This window comes from Scyliorhinus torazame, chromosome X (genome assembly GCF_047496885.1).
Source record: "Scyliorhinus torazame isolate Kashiwa2021f chromosome X, sScyTor2.1, whole genome shotgun sequence".
NCBI lineage: Eukaryota > Metazoa > Chordata > Chondrichthyes > Carcharhiniformes > Scyliorhinidae > Scyliorhinus > Scyliorhinus torazame.
In genome coordinates, this window is record NC_092738.1 from 15,865,472 (window position 1) to 15,883,833 (window position 18,362).

Consider the following 18,362-nt stretch of genomic DNA (forward strand, 5'->3'; position numbering starts at 1 on the left):
GCTTTATGGCGCTCATGTGAAGCACCCTGGGAAATTCATAACCCTAAAGATGGTAGCCATGATGTAGACCTGGGATTCATGTCGCATTACATTCATCCCCCACCATCTGGCCTGCGAAATCCTACCAACTGTCCTGGCTTGACACAATTCACACCTCTTTAACCTGGGGTTACCCCATCTCTGGATCTGTAAAGATTTAATTACCTGCTAATGCTCGCATTCCAAGCATTGTCTGGCATCTTTGAATCTGTCCATATATATGTTTCTGGAACATACCTCTTCATTCACCTGAGGAAGGAGCAGCGCTCCGAAAGCTAGTGACATCGAAACAAACCTGTTGGACTTTAACCTGGTGTTGTAAAACTTCTTAAAGATGGTAGACATATACATTGTTGGTGCTAGATTCTGTAGGTCCACAGGGTTTAGGACGACAGCCGCCTAAATCATTTTGTGTTAGACTACTTCCAATTAGCAATGAGAGGATATTTTCAGTCCATCATTGAGGGCTGTATTTAAACCGCACTTGGGGATGAAAGGACAGTGTACCAGACCATCACACCACCTGGTACAAGAACGTTTTGTCACCTCGTGTTGCAACACACTGGTATCTTCTCTCATCAGGTGGAGGACTGTTAATTTTTCACTCTTCAATTTTGCGAATGCTTTCGGAACGGTGCTCTAATCATTTTGTCTTTGCTGACAGACATTTAGTGAAAATACGCGACTGAAACAGAACACAACGAGGTCAAGGCGTGGCAGCGCAGCCCAAAAACAATCAGTGGCTCACCAGACAGGAGCAAAGAGGACAATAACTCTGGTAACTAACCCAAAATGTTCTTCAAACACATTCTTCATTTCAACAGGTTTGGATCATTTTAGGTGACGATGAATAATGCTTTCATCAATAGGTTCAGAGTTAATCCCAACCCATTGCCTTGTTCATGGATCTTCCCCGATTCTGTTCCACACTGCCAACAATTAATCAAGAGGAACGGTCTTCGATGGGAGAGCTAGGGGATTAGAGGGATGGTCTTCAATGGGAGAGTTAGGGGATTAGAGGGATGGTCTTCGATAGGAAAGTTAGGGAATTAGATGGATGGTGTTCAATCGGGGAGTTAGGGGATTAGAAGGATGGTCTTCAATGGGAGAGTTAGGAGATTAGAGGAATGGTCTTCAATGGGAAAGTTAGGGGATTAGAGGGATGGTCTTCGATGGGAGAGTTAGGAAATTAGAGGGATGGTCTTCAATGGGAGAGTTTGGGGATTAGCAGGATAGTCTTGAATGGGAGAGTTAGGAGATTAGAGGGATGGTCTTCACTGGGCGAGTTAGGAGATTAGAGGGATGGTCTTCAATGGGCGAGTTAGGGGATTAGAGGGATGGTCTTCGATGGGACAGTTTGGGGATTAGACGGATGGTCTTCGATGGGAGAGTTAGGGGATTAGAGGGATGGTCTTCATTGGGAGAGTTAGGAGATTAGGGGGATGGTCTTCAATGGGAGAGTTAGGAGATTAGCGGAATGGTCTTCAATGGGAGAGTTAGGAGATTAGAGGAATGGTCTTCAATGGGAAAGTTAGGGGATTAGAGAGATTGTCTTCAATGGGAGAGTTAGGAAATTAGAGGGATGGTCTTCGATGGGAGAGTTAGGGATTAGAGGGATGGTCTTCATTGGGAGAGTTAGGAGATTTGGGGGATGGTCTTCAATGGGAGAGTTAGGAGATTAGAGGAATGGTCTTCAATGGGAAAGTTAGGGGATTAGAGGGATGGTCTTCAATGGGAGAGTTAGGAAATTAGAGGGATGGTCTTCGATGGGAGAGTTAGGGATTAGAGGGATGATCTTCAATGGGAGAGTTAGGAAATTAGAGGGATGGTCTTAAATGGGCGAGTTAGGGGATTAGAGGGATGGTCTTCATTGGGAGAGTTAGGGGATTAGAGGGATGGTCTTCGCTAGGAAAGTTAGGGGATTAGAGGGGTGGCCTTCGATAGGAAAGTTAGGGGATTAGAGGGATGGTCTTTGATGGGACAGTTTGGGGATTAGAGGGATGGTCTTCAATGGGAGAGTTAGGGGAATAGAGGGATGGTCTTCATTGGGAGAGTTAGGAGATTAGAGGGATGGTCTTCAATGGGAGAGTTAGGGGATTCGATGGATGGTCTTCAATGGGAGAGTTAGGGAATTAGACGGATGGTCTTCAATGGGAGAGTTAGTAAGTTAGAGGGATGATCTTCAGTGGGAGAGTTAGGAAATTAGAGGGATGGTCTTCAAGGGAGAGTTAGGAAATTAGAGGGAAGGTCTTCGATGGGAGAGTTAGGAAATTAGAGGGATGGTCTTCAATAGGAGAGTTAGGGGATTAGAGGGATGGTCTTCAATGGAAGAGTTAGGAAATTAGAGGGATGGTCTTCAATGGGAGAGCTAGGAAATTAGAGCGATGGTCTTCATTGGAAGAGTTAGGTGATTAGAGGGATGGTCTTCAATGGGAGAGTTAGGAGATTAGAGGAATGGTCTTCAATGGGAAAGTTAGGGGATTAGAAGGATGGTCTTGAATGGGAGAGTTAGTAGATTAGAGGGATGGTCTTCAATGGGCGAGTTCGGGGATGAGAGGGATGGTCTTCATTGGGAGAGTTAGGGGATTAGGGGGATGGTCTTCCATGGGAAAGTTAGGGGATTAGAGGAATGGTCTTCAATGGGAGAGTTAGGGGATTAGAGGGATGGTCTTCATTGGGGGAGTTAGGGGATTAGAGGGATGGCCTTCGATGGGAGAGTTTGGGGATTAGAGGGATGGTCTTCAATAAAGAGTTAGGAGATTAGAGGGATGGTCTTCGATGGGAGAGTTAGGGGATTAGAGGGATGGTCTTCATTGGGAGAGTTAGGAGATTAGAGGGATGGTCTTCCATGGGAAAGTTAGGGGATTAGAGGAATGGTCTTCAATGGGAGAGTTAGGGGATTAGAGGGATGGTCTTCATTGGGGGAGTTAGGGGATTAGAGGGATGGCCTTCGATGGGAGAGTTTGGGGATTAGAGGGATGGTCTTCGATGGGAGAGTTAGGGGATTAGAGGGATGGTCTTCAATAAAGAGTTAGGAGATTAGAGGGATGGTCTTCGATGGGAGAGTTAGGGGATTAGAGGGATGATCTTCAATGGGAGAGTTAGGAAATTAGAGGGATGGTTTTCAATGGGCGAGTTAGGGGATTAGAGGGATGATCTTCAGTGGGAGAGTTAGGAAATTAGAGGGATGGTCTTCAATGGGAGAGTTAGGAAATTAGAGGGAAGGTCTTCGATGGGAGAGTTAGGAAATTAGAGGGATGGTCTTCAATAGGAGAGTTAGGGGATTAGAGGGATTGTCTTCAAAGGAAGAGTTAGGAAATTAGAGGGATGGTCTTCAATGGGAGAGCTAGGAAATTAGAGCGATGGTCTTCATTGGGAGAGTTAGGAGATTAGAGGGATGGTCTTCGATGGGAGAGTTAGGGGATTAGAGGGATGATCTTCAATGGGAGAGTTAGGAAATTAGAGGGATGGTTTTCAATGGGCGAGTTAGGGGATTAGAGGGATGGTCTTCATTGGGAGAGTTAGGGGATTAGAGGGATGGCCTTCGATGGGAGAGTTTGGGGATTAGAGGGATGGTCTTCGATGGGAGAGTTAGGGGATTAGAGGGATGGTCTTCAATAAAGAGTTAGGAGATTAGAGGGATGGTCTTCGATAGGAGAGTTAGGGGATTAGAGGGATGCTCTTCGATAGGAAAGTTAGGGGATTAGAGGGATGGTCTTTGATGGGACAGTTTGGGGATTAAAGGGATGGTCTTCAATGGAGAGTTAGGGGATTAGAGGGATGGTCTTCAATGGGAGAGTTAGGGGATTCGATGGATGGTCTTCAATGGGAGAGTTAGGGGATTAGATGGATGGTCTTCAATGGGAGAGTTAGTAAGTTAGAGGGATGGTCTTCGATGGGAGAGTTAGGGGATTAGCGGGATGATCTTCAATGGGAGAGTTAGGAAATTAGAGGGATGGTCTTCAATAGGAGAGTTAGGGGATTAGAGGGATGGTCTTCAATGGAAGAGTTAGGAAATTAGAGGGATGGTCTTCAATGGGAGAGCTAGGAAATTAGAGGGATGGTTTTCAATGGGAGAGTTAGGTGATTAGAGGGGGTCTTCAATGGGCGAGTTAGGGGATGAGAGGGATGGTCTTCGATGGGAGACATGAGGTGGAGATGCTGGCGTTGGACTGGGGTGAGCACAGTAAGAAGTCTTACAACACCAGGTTAAAGTCCAACACCGGAGCACTGCTCCTTCCTCAGGTGAATGTTCACTTGAGGAAGGAGCAGTGCTCTGAAAGCTAGTGATTTGAAACAAACCTGTTGGACTTTATCCTGGTGTTGTTAGACTTCTTACTTTGATGGGAGAGTTAGGGATTAGAGGGATGGTCTTCGATGGGGGAGTTAGGGGATTAGAGAGAAGGTCTTCAATGGGAGAGATAGGGGATTAGAGGGATGGTCTTTGATTGGAGAGTTAGGGGGTTAGAGGGATGGTCTTTGATGGGAGAGTTAAGGGATTAGAAGGATTGTCTTCAATGGGAGAGTTAGGGGATTAGAGGGATGGTCTTCGATGGGAGAGTTAGGAGATTAGAGCGATGGTCTTCATTGGGAGAGTTAGGAGATTAGAGGGATGGCCTTCGATGGGAGAGTTTGGGGATTAGAGGGATGGTCTTCGATGGGAGTGTTAGGGGATTAGAGGGATGGTCTTCAATAAAGAGTTAGGAGATTAGAGGGATGGTCTTCGATAGGAGAGTTAGGGGATTAGAGGGATGGTCTTCGATAGGTAAGTTAGGGGATTAGAGGGATGGTCTTTGATGGGACAGTTTGGGGATTAAAGGGATGGTCTTCAATGGGAGAGTTAGGGGATTAGAGGGATGGTCTTCAATGGGAGAGTTAGGGGATTCGATGGATGGTCTTCAATGGGAGAGGTAGGGGGTTCGAGGGATGGTCTTTGATGGGAGAGTTAAGGGATTAGAAGGATTGTCTTCAATGGGAGAGTTAGGGGATTTGCAGGATGGTCTTCAATGGGAGAGTTAGGAGATTAGAGGGATGGTCTTTGATGGGAGAGTTTGGAGATTCGAGAGTTGGTCTTCAATGGGCGAGTTAGGAGATTAGAGGGATGATCGTCAATGGGAGAGTTAGGTGATTAGAGGGATGGTCTTCAATGGGAGAGTTAGGAGATTAGAGGAATGGTCTTCAATAGGAGAGTTAGGGGATGAGGTGATGGTCTTCGATGGGAGAGTTAGGAGTAGTAGAGGGATGGTCTTCGATGGGAGATTTAGGGGGTTTGAGGAATGGTCTTCAATGGGAGAGTTAGGAGATTAGAGGGATGGTCTTCAATGGGAGAGTTAGGAGATTAGAGCGATGGTCTTCGATGGGAGAGTTAGGAGATTAGAGGGATGGTCTTCAATGTGTGAGTTTGGGGATTAGAGGGATGGTCTTCGATGGGAGAGTTAGGGGATTCGAGGGATGGTCTTCAATAAAGAGTTAGGAGATTAGAGGGATGGACTTCGATAGGAGAGTTAGGGGATTAGAGGGATGGTCTTCGATAGGAAAGTTAGGGGATTAGAGGGATGGCCTTCGATGGGACAGTTTGGGGATTAGAGGGATGGTCTTCGATGGGAGAGTTAGGGGATTAGAGGGATGATCTTCATTGGGAGAGTTAGGAGATAAGAGGGATGGTCTTCAATGGGAGAGTTAGGAAATTAGAGGGATGGTCTTCAATGGGCGAGTTAGGGGATTAGAGGGATGGTCTTCATTGGGAGAGTTAGGGGATTAGAGGGATGGTTTTCAATGGGAGAGTTAGTAAGTTAGAGGGATGGTCTTCAATGGGAGAGTTAGGAAATTAGAGGGATGGTCTTCAATGGGAGAGTTAGGGGATTAGAGGAATGGTCTTCAATGGGAGAGTTAGGGGATGAGGGGGATGGTCTTCGATGGGAGAGTTAGAGGGAGTAGAGGGATGGTTTTCCATGGGAAATTTAGGGGGTTAGAGGAATGGTCTTCAATGGGAGAGTTAGGAGATTAGAGGGATGGTCTTCAATGGGAGAGTTAGGAGATTAGAGGGATGGTCTTCGATCGGAGAGTTAGGAGATTAGAGGGATGGTCTTTAATGTGAGAGTTAAGGGATTAGAGGGATGCTCTTCGATGGGGGAGTTAGGGGATTAGAGGGATGGTCTTTGATGGGAGACATGAGGTGGAGATGCTGGCGTTGGACTGGGGTGAGCACAGTAAGAAGTCTTACAACACCAGGTTAAAGTCCAACACCGGAGCACTACTCCTTCATAGAATCATAGAAGTTTACAGCATGGAAACAGGCCCTTCGGCCCAATCAGTCCATGCCACCCAGTTTTTCCCAATAAACTAGTCCCAGTTGCCCGCACTTGGCCCATAACCCTCTATACCCATCTTACCCATGTAACTATCTAAATGTTTTTTAAAAGACACAATTGTACCCGCCTCTACTACTACCTCTGGCAGCCCATTCCAGACACTCACTACCCTCTGAGTGAAGAAATTGCCTCTCTGGGCCCTTCTGAATCTCTCCCCTCTCACTTTAAACCTATGCCCTCTAGTTTTAGACTCTCCTACCTTTGGGAAAAGATGTTGACTATCTACCTGAATGTTCACCTGAGGAAGGAGCAGTGCTCTGAAAGCTAGTGATTTGAAACAAACCTGTTGGACTTTATCCTGGTGTTGTTAGACTTCTTACTTTGGTGGGAGAGTTAGGGATTAGAGGGATGGTCTTTGATGGGGGAGTTCGGGGATTAGCGGGAAGGTCTTCAATGGGAGAGACAGGGGATTAGAGGGATGGTCTTTGATTGGAGAGTTAGGGGGTTAGAGGGATGGTCTTTGATGGGAGAGTTAAGGGATTAGAAGGATTGTCTTCAATGGGAGAGATAGGGGATTAGAGGGATGGTCTTTGATTGGAGAGTTCGGGGGTTTGAGGGATGGTCTTTGATGGGAGAGTTAGGGGATTAGAGGGATGGTCTTCAATGGGAGAGTTAGGAGATTAGAGGGATGGTCTTCAATGGGAGAGTTAGGAGATTAGAGGGATGGTCTTTGATGGGAGAGTTTGGAGATTAGAGAGATGGTCTTCAATGGGCGAATTAGGAGATTAGAGGGATGATCTTCAATGGGAGAGTTAGGGGATTAGAGGGATGATCTTCAATGGGAGAATTAGGGGATTAGAGGGATGGTCTTCAATGGGAGGATTAGGAAATTATAGGGATGATCTTCAATGGGAGAGTTAGGAAATTTGAGGGATGGTCTTCAATGGGAGAGTTGGGGATTAGAGGGATGGTCTTCAATGGGAGAGTTAGGGGATTAGAGGGATGATCTTCAATGGGAGAGTTAGGAAATTGGAGGGATGATCTTCAATGGGAGAGTTAGGAAATTAGAGGGATGATCTCCAGTGGGAGAGTTAGGAAATTAGAGGGATGATCTCCAATGGGAGAGTTAGGGGATTCGATGGATGGTCTTCAATGGGAGAGTTAGGGGATTAGAGGTATGGTCTTCAATGCGAGAGTTAGGAGATTAGAGGGATGGTCTTCAATGGGAGAGTTAGGAGATTAGAGGGATGGTCTTCAATGGGAGAGTTAGGGGATTCGATGGATGGTCTTCAATGGGAGAGTTAGGGGATTAGAGGGATGGTCTTTGATGGGAGACATGAGGTGGAGATGCTGGCGTTGGACTGGGGTGAGCACAGTAAGAAGTTTTACAACACCAGGTTAAAATCCAACACCGGAGCACAGCTCCTTCCTAAGGTGAATGTTCACTTGAGGAAGGAGCAGTGCTCTGAAAGCTAGTGATTTGAAACAAACCTGTTGGACATTATCCTGGTGTTGTTAGACTTCTTACTTTGATGGGAGAGTTAGGGATTAGAGGGATGGTCTTCGATGGGGGAGTTAGGGGATTAGAGGGAAGGTCTTCAATGGGAGGGATAGGGGATTAGAGGGATGGTCTTTGATTGGAGAGTTAGGGGGTTAGCGGGATGGTCTTTGATGGGAGAGTTAGGGGATTGGAAGGATTGTCTTCAATGGGAGAGTTAGGGGATTAGAAGGATGGTCTTCAATGGGAGAGTTTGGAGATTAGAGGGATGGTCTTTGATGGGAGAGTTTGGAGATTAGAGAGATGGTCTTCAATGGGCGAGTTAGGGGATTAGAGGGATGGTCTTCATTGGGATAGTTAGGAGATTAGCGGGATGGTCTTCGATGGGAGAGTTAGGCGATTAGAGTGATGGTCTTCAATGGGAGAGTTAGGGGATTAGAGTGATGGTCTTCAATGGGAGAGTTAGGCGATTAGAGGGATGGTCTTCAATGGGATAGTTAGGGGATTAGAGGGATGGTCTTCAATGGGAGAGTTAGGCGATTAGAGGGGTGGTCTTCAATGGGAGAGTTAGGCGATTAGAGGAATGGTCTTCAATGGGAGAGTTAGGAGATTCGATGGATGGTCTTCAATGGGAGAGTTAGGGGATTAGAAGGATTGTCTTCAATGGGAGAGTTAGGGGATTTGCAGGATGGTCTTCAATGGGAGAGTTAGGAGATTAGAGGGATGGTCTTTGATGGGAGAGTTTGGAGATTCGAGAGTTGGTCTTCAATGGGCGAGTTAGGAGATTAGAGGGATGGTCTTCAATGGGAGTGTTAGGAAATTAGAGGGATGATCGTCAATGGGAGAGTTAGGTGATTAGAGGGATGGTCTTCAATGGGAGAGTTAGGGGATGAGGTGATGGTCTTCGATGGGAGAGTTAGGAGTAGTAGAGGGATGGTCTTCGATGGGAGATTTAGGGGGTTTGAGGAATGGTCTTCAATGGGAGAGTTAGGAGATTAGAGGGATGGTCTTCAATGGGAGAGTTAGGAGATTAGAGCGATGGTCTTCGATGGGAGAGGTAGGAGATTAGAGGGATGGTCTTCAATGTGTGAGTTTGGGGATTAGAGGGATGGTCTTCGATGGGAGAGTTAGGGGATTCGAGGGATGGTCTTCAATAAAGAGTTAGGAGATTAGAGGGATGGTCTTCGATAGGAGAGTTAGGGGATTAGAGGGATGGTCTTCGATAGGAAAGTTAGGGGATTAGAGGGATGGCCCTCGATGGGACAGTTTGGAGATTAGAGGGATGCTCTTCGATGGGAGAGTTAGGGGATTAGAGGGATGGTCTTCATTGGGAGAGTTAGGAGATAAGAGGGATGGTCTTCAATGGGAGAGTTAGGAAATTAGAGAGATGGTCTTCAATGGGCGTGTTAGGGGATTAGAGGGATGGTCTTCAATGGGAGAGTTAGGGGATTAGAGGGATGGTCTTCAATGGGAGAGTTAGGAAATTAGAGGGATGGTCTTCAATGGGCGTGTTAGGGGATTAGAGGGATGGTCTTCATTGGGAGAGTTAGGGGATTAGAGGGATGGTCTTCAATGGGAGAATTAGTAAGTTAGAGGGATGGTCTTCAATGGGAGAGTTAGGAAATTAGAGGGATGGTCTTCGATGGGAGAGTTAGGGGATTAGAGGGATGATCTTCAATGGGAGAGTTAGGAAATGAGAGGGATGGTTTTCAATGGGATGGTTTGGTGATTAGAGGGGGTCTTCAATGGGAGAGTTAGGAAATTAGAGGGATGCTCTTCGATGGGGGAGTTAGGGGATTAGAGGGATGGCCTTTGATGGGAGACATGAGGTGGAGATGCTGGCGTTGGACTGGGGTGAGCACAGTAAGAAGTCTTACAACACCAGGTTAAAGTCCAACACCGGAGCACTGCTCCTTCATAGAATCATAGAATCATAGAAGTTTACAGCATGGAAACAGGCCCTTAGGCCCAATCAGTCCATGCCACCCAGTTTTTCCCAATAAGCTAGTCCCAGTTGCCCGCACTTGGCCCATAACCCTTTATACCCATCTTACCCATGTAACTATCTAAATGTTTTTTAAAAGACACAATTTTACCCGCCTCTACTACTACCTCTGGCAGCCCATTCCAGACACTCACTACCCTCTGAGTGAAGAAATTGCCTCTCTGGGCCCTTCTGAATCTCTCCCCTCTCACTTTAAACCTATGCCCTCTAGTTTTAGACTCTCCTACCTTTGGGAAAAGATGTTGACTATCTACCTGAATGTTCACCTGAGGAAGGAGCAGTGCTCTGAAAGCTAGTGATTTGAAACAAACCTGTTGGACTTTATCCTGGTGTTGTTAGACTTCTTACTTTGGTGGGAGAGTTAGGGATTAGAGGGATGGTCTTTGATGGGGGAGTTAGGGGATTAGCGGGAAGGTCTTCAATGGGAGAGACAGGGGATTAGAGGGATGGTCTTTGATCGGAGAGTTAGGGGGTTAGAGGGATGGTCTTTGATGGGAGAGTTAAGGGATTAGAAGGATTGTCTTCAATGGGAGAGATAGGGGATTAGAGGGATGGTCTTTGATTGGAGAGTTCGGGGGTTTGAGGGATGGTCTTTGATGGGAGAGTTAGGGGATTAGAGGGATGGTCTTCAATGGGAGAGTTAGGAGATTAGAGGGATGGTCTTTGATGGGAGAGTTTGGAGATTAGAGAGATGGTCTTCAATGGGCGAATTAGGAGATTAGAGGGATGGTCTTCAATGGGAGAGTTAGGGGATTAGAGGGATGATTTTCAATGGGAGAATTAGGGAATTAGAGGGATGGTCTTCAATGGGAGGATTAGGAAATTATAGGGATGATCTTCAATGGGAGAGTTAGGAAATTTGAGGGATGGTCTTCAATGGGAGAGTTAGGGGATTAGAGGGATGGTCTTCAATGGGAGAGTTAGGGGATTAGAGGGATGATCTTCAATGGGAGAGTTAGGAAATTGGAGGGATGATCTTCAATGGGAGAGTTAGGAAATTAGAGGGATGATCTCCAGTGGGAGAGTTAGGAAATTAGAGGGATGATCTCCAATGGGAGAGTTAGGGGATTCGATGGATGGTCTTCAATGGGAGAGTTAGGGGATTAGAGGTATGGTCTTCAATGCGAGAGTTAGGAGATTAGAGGGATGGTCTTCAATGGGAGAGTTAGGAGATTAGAGGGATGGTCTTCAATGGGAGAGTTAGGGGATTCGATGGATGGTCTTCAATGGGAGAGTTAGGGGATTAGAGGGATGGTCTTTGATGGGAGACATGAGGTGGAGATGCTGGCGTTGGACTGGGGTGAGCACAGTAAGAAGTCTTACAACACCAGGTTAAAATCCAACACCGGAGCACAGCTCCTTCCTCAGGTGAATGTTCACTTGAGGAAGGAGCAGTGCTCTGAAAGCTAGTGATTTGAAACAAACCTGTTGGACTTTATCCTGGTGTTGTTAGACTTCTTACTTTGATGGGAGAGTTAGGGATTAGAGGGATGGTCTTCGATGGGGGAGTTAGGGGATTAGAGGGAAGGTCTTCAATGGGAGAGATAGGGGATTAGAGGGATGGTCTTTGATTGGAGAGTTAGGGGGTTAGCGGGATGGTCTTTGATGGGAGAGTTAGGGGATTGGAAGGATTGTCTTCAATGGGAGAGTTAGGGGATTAGAAGGATGGTCTTCAATGGGAGAGTTAGGAGATTAGAGGGATGGTCTTTGATGGGAGAGTTTGGAGATTAGAGAGATGGTCTTCAATGGGCAAGTTAGGGGATTAGAGGGATGGTCTTCATTGGGATAGTTAGGAGATTAGCGGGATGGTCTTCGATGGGAGAGTTAGGCGATTAGAGTGATGGTCTTCAATGGGAGAGTTAGGGGATTAGAGTGATGGTCTTCAATGGGAGAGTTAGGCGATTAGAGGGATGGTCTTCAATGGGATAGTTAGGGGATTAGAGGGATGATCTTCAATGGGAGAGTTAGGCGATTAGAGGGATGGTCTTCAATGGGAGAGTTAGGCGATTAGAGGAATGGTCTTCAATGGGAGAGTTAGGAGATTCGATGGATGGTCTTCAATGGGAGAGTTAGGGGATTAGAGGGATGATCTTCAGTGGGAGAGTTAGGGGATTAGAGCGATGGTCTTTGATGGGAGAGTTAAGGGATTAGAAGGATTGTCTTCAATGGGAGAGTTAGGGGATTTGCAGGATGGTCTTCAATGGGAGGATTAGGAAATTATAGGGATGATCTTCAATGGGACAGTTAGTAAATTTGAGGGATGGTCTTCAATGGGAGAGTTAGGAGATTAGAGGGATGGTGTTCAATGGGAGAGGTAGGGGATTAGAGGGATGATCTTCAATGGGAGAGTTAGGAAATTAGAGGGATGATCTCCAGTGGGAGAGTTAGGAAATTAGAGGGATGATCTCCAATGGGAGAGTTAGGGGATTCGATGGATGGTCTTCAATGGGAGAGTTCGGGGATTAGAGGGATGGTCTTCAATGGGAGGATTAGGAAATTATAGGGATGATCTTCAATGGGTGAGTTAGGAAATTAGAGGGTTGATCTCCAGTGGGAGAGTTAGGAAATTAGAGGGATGATCTCCAATGGGAGAGTTAGGGGATTCGATGGATGGTCTTCAATGGGAGAGTTCGGGGATTAGAGGGATGGTCTTCAATGGGAGGATTAGGAAATTATAGGGATGATCTTCAATGGGACAGTTAGGAAATTTGAGAGATGGTCTTCAATGGGAGAGTTAGGGGATTAGAGGGATGATCTTCAATGGGAGAGTTAGGAAATTAGAGGGATGATCTTCAATGGGTGAGTTAGGAAATTAGAGGAATGGTCTCCAGTGGGAGAGTCAGGAAATTAGAGGGATGATCTCCAATGGGAGAGTTAGGGGATTCGATGGATGGTCTTCAATGGGAGAGTTAGGGGATTCGAGGGGTGGTCTTCAATGGGAGAGTTAGGGGATTAGAGGGATGGTCTTCAATGGGAGAGTTAGGAAATTAGAGGGATGATCTCCAGTGGCAGAGTTAGGAGATTAGAGGGATGGTCTTCAATGGGAGACATGATGTGGAGATGCTGGCGTTGGACTGGGGTGAGCACAGTAAGAAGTCTTACAACACCAGGTTAAAGTCCAACAGGTTTGTTTCGATATCACTAGCTTTCGGAGCGCTGCTCCTTCCTCAGGTGAATGAAGAGGTATGTTCCAGAAACATATATATAGACAGATTCAAAGATGCCAGACAATGCTTGGAATGCGACCATTAGCAGGTGATTAAATCTTTACAGATCCAGAGATGGGGTAACCCCAGGTTAAAGAGGTGTGAATTGTGTCAAGCCAGGACAGTTGGTAGGATTTTGCAGACCAGGTGGTGGGGGATGAATGTAATGCGACATGAATCCCAGGTCCCGGTTGAGGCCGCACTTTGAATCTTTCTATATATATGTTTCTGGAACATACATCTTCATTCACCTGAGGAAGGAGCAGCGCTCCGAAAGCTAGTGACATCGAAACAAACCTGTTGGACTTTAACCTGGTGTTGTAAAACCTCTTTCAATGGGAGAGTTAGGAGATTAGAGGGATGGTCTTCAATAGGACAGTTAAGGGATGAGAGGGATGGTCTTCAATGTGAGAGGTAGGAGATTAGAGGAATGGTCTTCAATGGGAGAGTTAGGAGATTAGAGGGATGGTCTTCAATGTGAGAGGTAGGAGATTAGAGGAATGGTCTTCAATGGGAGAGGTAGGAGATTAGAGGAATGGTCTTCAATGGGAGAGTTAGGAGATTAGAGGGATGGTCTTCAATTGGAGAGTTAGGAGATTAGAGGGATGGTCTTCAATGGGAGAGTTAGGAGATTAGAGGGATGGTCTTCAATTGGAGAGTTAGGAGATTAGAGGGATGGTCTTCGATGGGAGAGTTAGGGGATTAGAGGGATGGTCTTCAATGGGAGAGTTAGGAGATTAGAGGGATGGTCTTCAATTGGAGAGTTAGGAGATTAGAGGGATGGTCTTCAATTGGAGAGTTAGGAGATTAGAGGGATGGTCTTCGATGGGAGAGTTAGGGGATTAGAGGAATGGTCTTCAATGGGAGAGTTAGGAGATTAGAGGGATGGTCTTCAATTGGAGAGTTAGGAGATTAGAGGGATGGTCTTCGATGGGAGAGTTAGGGGATTAGAGGAATGGTCTTCAATGGGAGAGTTAGGAGATTAGAGGGATGGTCTTCAATTGGAGAGTTAGGAGATTAGAGGGATGGTCTTCGATGGGAGAGTGAGGGGATTAGAGGGATGATCTTCAATGGGAGAGTTAGGGAATTAGAGGGATGGTCTTCAATCGGAGAGTTAGGCGATTAGAGGTATGGTCTTCGATGGGAGAGTTAGGGGATTAGAGGGATGGTCTTCAATGGGAGAGTTAGGAGATTAGAGGGATGGTCTTCGATGGGAGGGTTAGGGGATTAGAGGGATGGTCTTCGATGGGAGAGTTAGGAGATTAGAGGGACGGTCTTCAATGGGAGAGTTAGGAGATTAGAGGAATGGTCTTCAATGGGAGAGTTAGGGGATTAGAGGGATGGCCTTCAATGGGAGAGTTAGGGGATTAGAGGGATGGTCTTCAATGGGAGAGTTAGGGGATTAGAGGGATGGTCTTCAAAGGTAGAGTTAGGAGATTAGAGGGATGGTCTTCGATAGGAAAGTCAGGAAATTAGAGGGATGGTCTTCAATGGGAGAGTTAGGAGATTAGAGGGATGGTCTTCAAAGGTAGAGTTAGGAGATTAGAGGGATGGCCTTCAATGGGAGAGTTAGGGGATTAGAGGGATGGTCTTCAATGGGAGAGTTAGGAGATTAGAGGAATGGTCTTCAATGGGAGAGTTAGGGGATTAGAGGGATGGTCTTCAATGGGAGAGTTAGGAGATTAGAGGAATGGTCTTCGATGGGAGAGTTAGGAGATTGGAGGGATGGTCTTCAATGGGAGAGTTAGGAGATTAGAGGGATGGCCTTCAATGGGAGAGTTAGGGGATTAGAGGGATGGTCTTCGATAGGAAAGTCAGGAAATTAGAGGGATGGTCTTCAATGGGAGAGTTAGGAGATTAGAGGGATGGTCTTCAAAGGTAGAGTTAGGAGATTAGAGGAATGGTCTTCAATGGGAGAGTTAGGAGATTAGAGGGATGGTCTTCAATGGGAGAGTTAGGAGATTAGAGGGATGGTCTTCAATCGGAGAGTTAGGAGATTAGAGGGATGGTCTTCGAAGCGAGAGTTAGGAGAACCCAAGGCTCATCAGATTAATCCCAAGGACACACAGCTATTTGATTAGAGTAAGAATTGATGCATGTTATGCATTGTCCATTTGCAAATTGAGTTTGATCCTAATCTTCATAAACATTTTCCCACAGGACTGCAAGTACGGGACTGCTAACTGCATTGTCTTCCAGTGTCCTCTTCAAATTCTTGCCATTTCAACCACAGTGAAAATACGTGCCCGATTGTGGGACAGCACCTTTCTGGAGGTGAGCTTTCCAAACCATTGATTGTAAGATTATTCCAGTCCAGTTTGGTGGGAATGAAGTGTGTAGCTTGCTGCTGTTGAGGTTTGACAAGGAAGGGATGTTGGATCAGCCTCAATCCAGTTGCTAACTGAGTTTAAACATGACTAGACTTCAAGCAAATTATTATTATTAAGGGTTATGGAGTCGAGGCGGATGGCAGAGTTAAGGTGCAAAATCAACCATGGTTGCATTGAATGGTGGAACAGACTCGAGGGGCTGAATGGCCTCCTTCTGTTCCCAATTGACATTAAATAGTCAATTTTACTGAGTGACTAGAAGGGGGAAAAATATGGGAAACTGAAATGTCACATAGTGCAGGTAAGCATTGTTCTTTTGAGCTTTAATTTGTGGCACCTTGTTGGGGTGGAGCAGGATAGAGGGGGTTTGAGAGCTTCATGTTCAAGCCTGGTCCATGCAGAGCTGCTGATCAGTGGTGAAGACACACCAGTTGCTCCGTGGGACCCAAAAAAGGAACATATTGGCCATAATTCCCACTGCTGATATCAGTAGGAAATTGCTCTTGCAAAGTGCATATGTGTACATGTTGGAAGTCATACTATTGGGCTTGTAGTGAATTTTTAAATACATTTATGGGATGTGGACGTCACTGGCAAGGTCAATACTTATTGCCTATCCCTCATTGCACTTGAGAAGGTAGTGATAGAATTAGAACCATGGAATTCCTACAGTGCAGAAGGAGGCCATTCGGCCCATCGAGTCTGCACCGACCCTCTGTAAGAGGATTCTACCCTCGGCCCACTACTCAGCCGTATCCCCGTAACATCATAGCCCCACCTAACCTGCACATCCTTGGACACTAAGGGTCAATTTAGCATGGCCAATCCACCTAACCTGCACATCTTTGGACTGTGGGAGGAAACCGGAGCACCCGGAGGAAACCCGCGCAGACACGGGGAGAACGTGCAGACTCCGCACAGACAGTCACCCAAGGCCGGAATTGAAGCTGGGTCGCTGGCACTGTGAGGCATCAGTGCTAAACTGCCTTCTTGAATCGCTGCAGTCCATGTGGTGTAGGTACACCCACAGTGCTGATAGGGAGGGAGTTCCAGGATTTTGACCCAGCGACAGTGAAAGAACGGCCGATATATTTCCAAGTCAGGATTGTGAGTGACGCGGAGGGGAACCTCCGGGTGGTGGGGTGTGACGGATTTAGGTTATTCCAGATCTGATAATACTTTATTAATAACCTATCCTCGAGGTTAACCCACCAAAAGAGGGAAACCTGTTTCTCTGCTAAGACTCAGAATAGATCTCACGAAGAGAGAATGCTTTTCCGGGTCTCAGACAGTTAAACAGGATCTCAGTTACTTTTTATGGAAAAAGTTCAGATGCGTCACTGTCATGTGAGTGTACCTTTAAGACATGGATGTTTAAGCAATGTACCTTTAAGAAAACAGTGATGTCAGAGAGTGGGTGGAGCTGAGCAGTTCAGCCATTTTGAAGTTCAAACTCTCTCTCTTTTTCCCTTTCCTCTCTATCTCATTCTTTGTTTATTTCTTGTCTCTCCTTTTCTTTTTCTTCTCTATCTCTTTCTTTTTCCACTCTCGTTTGTATTCAAGCCGCTTTAATTCTTTCTCATGTTCCATTTGTATAATTTGCAACTGAATTTTTGCCATTTCCCATGAGTCAAACTCTATCTCAGGCAACTTTAAATGCTTAACCACCACCATAATTACCTCATCTTTTCGCATTTTGTCAGGTAATGTTAACTGCAATGTTCTTGCCAAATCTAACAGTCTGCTTTTCGTCTCTGTCCGTAAAGTACTGCGTGTGACAGTCTCCACCCCCAAAACCTTCTGAGCCTCTGAAAGAGCCATTGTTCACAACACTCTCCCCACTTAAAACTAAAATACCACACCGGAAAAGCAACAATCCTTCACTGTCTTTAAGTTCACAAAAGCCAATCCAATAGATAGACTTTTATCCCCCTCGAGCCCCCAATTGTTATGGGCGAGGCGTTTTCAGAACCCCAAAATGTATCATGGAGTTCAACCAACCTCCCCTTGAATGTATTTGTTGCTTTTCGTAGCACACGGCTTGTTCCCTAGGTGTGGAATTACAATTATGGACATGTGGGTTTTTAAACACAAAACACTGTTTATTCCATGAACTCAACTTGACATCTTAAATAAACATTGGATCTCTTAACACCCCTTACTTCAAAGATAACTCCGAAAATATTACACAGTAAATAATCCCTCAAAATGTTCCTTCAAACTTCCAAGAGACTTAACACCTTTAAACAGAATCACATCAGGTTAAAGGCTTTACTATTATGAGTTTAAATCACCCAAATGATCCAGAGATAGTCTTTCATGGCAGAGATCGCAGCAAATCCATCTCACTGCAAAACAGACACTTCCCAAGCTCTTTTCCTCCAAACTGAAACTTCAAAATGGCTAAACTGCTCAGCTCCACCCACTCTCTGATATCACTGTTTTCTTAAAGGTACATTGCTTAAACATCCATGTCTTAAAGGTACACTCACATGACATCACTCATAACTAAATCGTTACCTCTATCGTCGTGGGACCTAGTCATTTAAGACTTCCTAAATGAGTGTCTAGGATTTCAAACTTTGAGAGTCAGTCTACACAGTATAATTTTAATCAAAGTATTTTGATTGTAAAAATACTCCCAATAGATACATACAGAATTGCAGAGTTAAAAATATAAATTGATTAACAGTCTTTAGTTATCTGTTAATAATATAAAATCGTTAACAGTCCTATGTTATCTGCTAGCACACTGCTTCTCTGCTGAAGTGCAAAGGGACTTGGGAGTCCTAGTCCAGGATTCTCTAAAGGTAAACGTGCAGGTTGAGTCCGTAATTAAGAAAGCAAATGCAATGTTGTCATTCATCTCAAGAGGCTTGGAATATAAAAGCAGGGATGTACTTCTGAAGCTTTATAAAGCATTAGTTAGGCCCCATTTAGAATACTGTGAGCAATTTTGGGCCCCACACCTCA

At 45.6% G+C, this 18,362-nt stretch overlaps 1 protein-coding gene across 3 annotated transcripts in view; it reads left to right on the forward strand.

Annotated features, from left to right (window-relative positions):
* LOC140405402 (integrin alpha-7-like) overlaps positions 1–18,362 on the forward strand; it is a 364,198-nt gene that overhangs the window by 321,322 nt on the left and 24,514 nt on the right. For all 3 annotated transcript variants that reach the window (XM_072493761.1, XM_072493762.1, XM_072493763.1), the window contains exons 21-22: positions 704–817; positions 15,220–15,333. In XM_072493761.1, coding sequence (XP_072349862.1) covers positions 704–817; positions 15,220–15,333 — 228 coding nt within the window. The remainder of the gene's footprint in view (positions 1–703; positions 818–15,219; positions 15,334–18,362) is intronic.